The 5,790-nt window shown below is 52.5% G+C and overlaps 1 protein-coding gene across 1 annotated transcript in view; it reads right to left on the bottom strand.

The window, feature by feature from the left end:
• Window positions 1-1,764: 1,764 nt before the first annotated feature.
• The window catches only part of MORN5 (MORN repeat containing 5), a 28,462-nt gene continuing 24,436 nt past the window's right edge, over window positions 1,765-5,790 (bottom strand). The window contains exon 5 of the mRNA XM_034663713.1: window positions 1,765-1,852. Within this exon, the coding sequence (XP_034519604.1) occupies window positions 1,773-1,852 (80 nt within the window). The 3' untranslated portion in view covers window positions 1,765-1,772. The remainder of the gene's footprint in view (window positions 1,853-5,790) is intronic.

The following is a 5,790-nucleotide window of genomic DNA, read 5'->3' as shown; positions in this document are numbered from 1 at the left end:
GAAGTGCGGGCACTTAAATCCAGAACACGATGGGATTCCGTTTCTTTCCTGCTCTCTGTTTAAGGGCTCTGGCCCCTGGCACCCGAGGGTTCTGGGCTGCTAGACAGTGCGGTCCCCCTTCCTGGACAATTGGTACTGCTTCCCAGTTAGTCATCTGTGCACTGCCAAGGCACGATTGAGTTTCTTCTCCAATCTGATCTTTGCAGGCAGGCAGGCTGGCTACTGTGCTCCTTGTCACTCTCGAGCAAACGCTTTCTGCTGGGCCCCATGCTGGCTCTGCAGACTTGGAGAAGAGCCCAGCCCACCAGCCCTAGAGGAGCTCTCAGTCTGGCCAATGCTATAACAACAGATGGATCCCTCCTACACGCTGTGGGGGGCGGAGTGCAGGACAGAATAGGTGCAAAAGAGGAGATGTTGGGGGGCCAGGGAGGGGAAGCGCAGGGAAGCCTGTTTGGAAGATGCAGGAGCATTTGGTCCGGGGAAGTAAAGGGGAATATGGGACGGGAAGCAGGGAGACAAGGAGACAAGCCTCCAGTTTTGACACATACTGGGTCTCCTACTGGGCCTCATTGGGTTCCAGAGCCACCACACAATCTGGGGAGTGAGAACATCTTTCGGCTCGTTGGCCACTTTTCTTTTAGCGGCAGAACTGTGGGTTCAAGCCAAAGCTCTCGAGAGGGGAATGGAGTGGCCCTGCCCGGCCCCGCGCAGAGTTGCTCATAAACCGCAGCTCAGGGTGTACGTGGTCCTCACCCCTGCAGGGCCCTGTCTTTATCTTATTAGTTTCATCCGCCATCCCTGGCCTCGTCTCTGCCCTTCCCCTTTCCATTCTTCCAATCCACTTACCAAATATTGATTTAGATATATGTGTATCTTTCAAAAATTAGTTTAGTTTAATTGTGTGTGTGTGTGCTTCTTTACATGAATGTGCCTTCTGTTTTCAAAGCACAGTTTGGAAACCCCTGTGGAGCTCAACCCTATCATTCTACAGAGGTGACTGTTGCCCTGGAGGGGAGAGGTAATCCCCCAGGATCCCTCCATGGAGCAGCTGAGTGTGCTATGGCCACCCTCTGACTCCCAACTCTGCCTAGCATGCCAACTCTGCATCACTGGTTTGAAGGCCACTTTCTTACCCCTGCAGACCTTGTCAGAGCCTTCTCATTCCCGCCTTTTCCTGGCAGCTTTTGGTGAGCCAGGAACAAAGCATAGGGGGTGGGGGTGGGGGTGGGGTGGGCTGTGGGATCCAGCAGCCTCTATGGATGGACAGCTATGCAGAGATCCAGGATGCCTGTGGACCAAGTGTGGCCCTAGAACATGTCACCCCTTTCTTTTCTGGTTTTCAGCTGACATATGATCTTGGGGGTGATGTTGAGAAATACCTGGGAAATAAGAATGCATCCGGGAATGGCATCTGGGAATGCACATTGCTAGATCCCATTCCCATAGATTCTGGATGGGAAACCACACAGAAGTAACCGAGTTCATCCTCCTGGGCTTGTCAGATGACCCATAGCTTCAGGGGGTGATCTTCGTCTTTCTGTTCATCACCTACATGTGGGGTAGGTGGGTTCCAGAAATGTCTAATTCACAGGCGATTTTGATGCCGGCGAAATGAAGATCCCCTAAGAAATTGTCTCAGGAAAGTACACTTGAGGCCACTGAGTGCAGAAAGGCTTTATTCCTGAGTGAAGAGTCAGGGTCTGGAACGGCAGGCCGCCCCCAGGGCCAGCTGCAGCCAGCGGTGTAGAGGAAACCTCCGCCAGCTGCAGAGCTCACGGCTTGGGTCGGTGACCCACGATCTCGTCCCAGCCCTTGCGACACGTCCTGATGATCCACTCGTGCTCATCATCATCTGCAGGGGAAGAGGAAGAACTGGTCATGCCCGGTGTTTGCTGGGCCTTCTCTGTGCTGGGAGACCCGCACGTGGGGTCTTGGGGCTGGGGTGCATTCTAGCACGGGGGTGTGGCCTGGGTGGCCGGGCTAGCTCTGTGATGGCAAGGGATAGATCTTTCACTAAAAAATGAATCCTCCAGTTGCCTGCAGATGCCTGTTCTTGGGGAAATTGAACACAAAGGGGTTTACAGATGGTGGATATCGCTGATGGAGACAGGCATGAGGTCATCTGGTCACTTTGAACTGGGCAGTCCCGACGGGCACCCAGAGAGCAGCTTGCTCGGGCATTTGCCTCGTCTGACACCCACAAAGGGCACCCCCAGAACAGCCAGTGCAGGCCTTGCCCGTAGTGCCAGGGGCTGGAGCCCTCAGGTCTTCTTCGTTTCCTTTCTGGGTTTTCCACTGTGGACCCTTCTAAGAACCCGTGGCTCCCTAGCGGGAACTAGAACCTCCATTGACTCTGGTCCTTTCAGGGGGAAGAGAGAACTGATGTTCCAGTTGGCACTATGCTTCTTCATCTCCCCTAATTTAACCCTCGTGAGCACCTGCAGGCAGCAGTCCCGTCACTCGGCAGGTGAACAAGCAGGCTCGGGGAGGTCAAGTCACCTGCCCACGGCCATAGGTTAGTACTCGGGCAAGCCCAGGATGGGAACCCAGGTTGGTCTGACTACAAAGCTTGTGCTGTTTTTCAAACTTCAGAGAGAGGGTGTGAAACACAGTCTTTAATCCCCCCACACCACGGTCATCTCTCTGGGGACTTATTTTCCCCCATTCTCCCCCAAACCCACACCCAGCCCCTCCCCCAACCCTGACAGAGACCCACTTTAATGGTGGGAGATAGACCCCTAAAAATGCATGCAGCTCTGTAAAAAGTGTGCTGTTGTTTTGTGTGCGAATGTGGTTTTAATTTGCCACCATAAATGGCATTGTGCTGTGAATTTCATTGTGTCTTACTTTTTTCACTCAACACTACATTTTCAAGATCTATTCTTGTTGCTAAATGTACATCTAGTTCTTTGCTTCTTGCTGCTGCCTGATACTTTGTGGTGGCTTCCTTGTGACGTTTTACTGTCCGCCCTTCCTGGGGAGGACACCCAAGGGTGCCACCTCCCATTACCAGAAATACTGCCGGGGCAGACATTGCTGTGCCCACCCGTTCAGGAACTCGCAGGCGAACGTCGAGGAGGAGGGTCTTGGAGTTGTGCCCGCGCTTCATGAACCAAGACTCCCAGCTAAGCCTGAGTTCTTTTCCTAGCACCATAGCTGTCCCTGCCTCATTCCTGCCTCACCTCCGTGTCAGGCACTGGGGACAAAGAGAACGAGCCCAAACCCCTGCCCTCCAGCCATTCTCCTTAGGGCTACAACCCTGGAGGGGCTTTTGTCTCCTCTTCTGACCTGCCTTCCGCCTAAGGGATGGGAGCATGGGACTACCTGTCCTCCTCGTCCTCCTCTTCCTCCTTGGGGACACATGGCGGTAGCCAGAGACAAAGGGCACCCCCTGAGAGCTCAAACATGGAGGGCCAGCCCAAATCCTACCCTCCCAATCAGATCCCCCTGCCCCCTTTGTCTTCTGGGAAAGTACCAGGCCCAGGATCAGAGAGATGGAGGCTTCTTAGACAACCTACTGTGTGCTCCGTGCTTTACAAATACCCGTCTCGTGGCGTCTTTGTGATAGCCCAGGACGGTAGGGGAGGTTACCCCCATTTGAGAGAGGTGAGGAGCCTTGCCTCACCTTCACAGCCAGTGGAATTCAACCCAAGGCCCATCAAACTGCCCCCACCCCAGGGCTGACATGACAAGGGTGCCAGAAGGCAAGGCTGGCCTCCACGGAGCTAGCCGCCTCTGTCTCCTCCCCACTATTCCTTTGTATGTGACCTCCTGCCCTTGTGGACCGCCCTGGGCCGCCGGTGGGCCTCAGTCCTCCCGGGGAGGCTGCCAGGGGATCCACGCGTGGCTGTCAACCCCGGGGGCGGGGACAGCGGTGGCACACAAGGAGTTAAGCGCTGGTGAAGCCCACTTTTGCCACACGGAGCAGCCTGGTTGATAATTACAGTTCTGAAGTCTCCAGGCTATTCGAATCAGTGCAGCTGCAAGCTCTTCAGCGCTAACCCCTGAAACCAGACAAACTGGGTTTATTGTGCTAAACCAGCCCTCAGGCCCCTCCCTGATCGTTACAAATTGACAGCAATGGACTTAACAGCCTCTTCACTACCCCTCTCGCTCTCTACCTGGCGGCACAGCCTCCAATTTGAATCACAGATGCCTCCCGTCCCGGCAGCTGCTCACCAGCCCTCCCTCCACCTCCTTTGCGTGGCGCCGAGGCTCCCCTGGCCCCGCCACGCCAGGGTGAGGCTGCCGAAGCACGTTTCATCAATATTTAAAATAGAATTAAACCTGCAGCTTTGATTAATGCCTCCCAGAGCCCGGGAGCTGTGATTACTGTTTTGCAAATTGCAATTGTTGGAATATGTTAATATGATTGTCTGAGAACATCTTCACCTTCTCGGATAATTTCCCCCCTTTTTGGCAGGAGGGGAGGGGGAAAGGAAGAGGGGAAAGGATGGGGAAAAAAAAAACACCCCGCAAACTCTTTAATCAATTGTAAATTATTACCCTGGGCACAATTGCTGGTGGTTCCGAGGGGAAGGGGAGGGAGACTTCTGGTTTGGTGCATTTATCTTGAAAAGTTTTGGCCTTGTTGGTCCATAATTCCACTCTGGGACGCTATCCTTAGGGAATAATCTATTTGTCTCAGTTATTATTTAGAATCAAGGAAACTGAAATGATCTATGTTTCTAAAACAAGAGAATGATTACTTTGTTGTGTATACGTTTAACAACTAATTTCTAAACGGGGACTGTGGGCCAGGTATGGGGCTAAGTTTGGTGGCACCGTGGGGTGGGGTGGGGGGGGCGCTGTGATTTAGCAGCTCTTGAAAAAGTCGGGGTATGAAGTCTGTATGGCAACATAGAGATGCTTTTGATAGGATACAAAGGTGGGAAGAGGCAAGAAACAAAATTACACAGTATAATCTGTAAAAACCGCGCACGGGAGAAAAATTAAAAAGAACACATTGAATGTGAATAATAGGCATCTCTGAGCAGTGGGACGTGAGAGGTTCTTCTGTTTTGGGTATTCCCCAAATCTTCTTAATGTGTATTGACAGTCGAAAAAAATAAGAAACGATTGTCTGTTTTCCTACCCTCCAACTTAATGCCTTGCTAATTTCATGCTCTTTGGTAGTTGAAAGAAATATTTCTAGGTTCCTAGAAACACCAGTGGGGGTTCTTGAATTTCTACAAAGTAAAAGAGCCAGCTCTTAAAGTATTGGTAGAAATGGGAGAAGAGACAAATTTCCTGAGCGGAAGAATTCCAGATAATTGCTGTGAAGACGGCCCTCACGGAGGTGGGGCATAATTCGCACTCCTAGGTTCCAGCTGCACAGTGAGTGACTTCCGCCCCACCAGGACAGTATAGAAGGGAGCGAAAAACACCAAGGACAAAGAGTACCTTTGGCTTGCCTTGATCACCATCAGCAAACTTCCCCTGAGCACCTATTCCTTGGCGTACAGGTCACAGCTCAAATATCACTTCCTCAGGGACCCCAGTCTGCCTGTGACCCCCCTTCACTGTCTCTTCTTCATAGCACAGGCTTCTCTCTGTAATTGTCTTGTTTATTTGTATGTTGTCGGTCTCCCCCATCCACACAAGGAGCCCCGTCCGCTTGATCAGTGGTGTTGCCGGTGCCGAGATAAGTGAGTGGTATTGAAGTGCTTGGTCCACATCTGTTCAGTGAGTGAAGGAATGAATGGACAGGCCCTGTGCTCAGTGCTGGGGACGGGGTGGGGGACCGAGGACACTGAGGCCCCCAGCAGGGGGTGTTGTCCAAAGGCTTGA

Source organism: Ailuropoda melanoleuca, chromosome 7, assembly GCF_002007445.2.
Source record: "Ailuropoda melanoleuca isolate Jingjing chromosome 7, ASM200744v2, whole genome shotgun sequence".
Classification (NCBI taxonomy): domain Eukaryota; kingdom Metazoa; phylum Chordata; class Mammalia; order Carnivora; family Ursidae; genus Ailuropoda; species Ailuropoda melanoleuca.
This window is presented reverse-complemented; position numbering and strand designations above follow the sequence as displayed.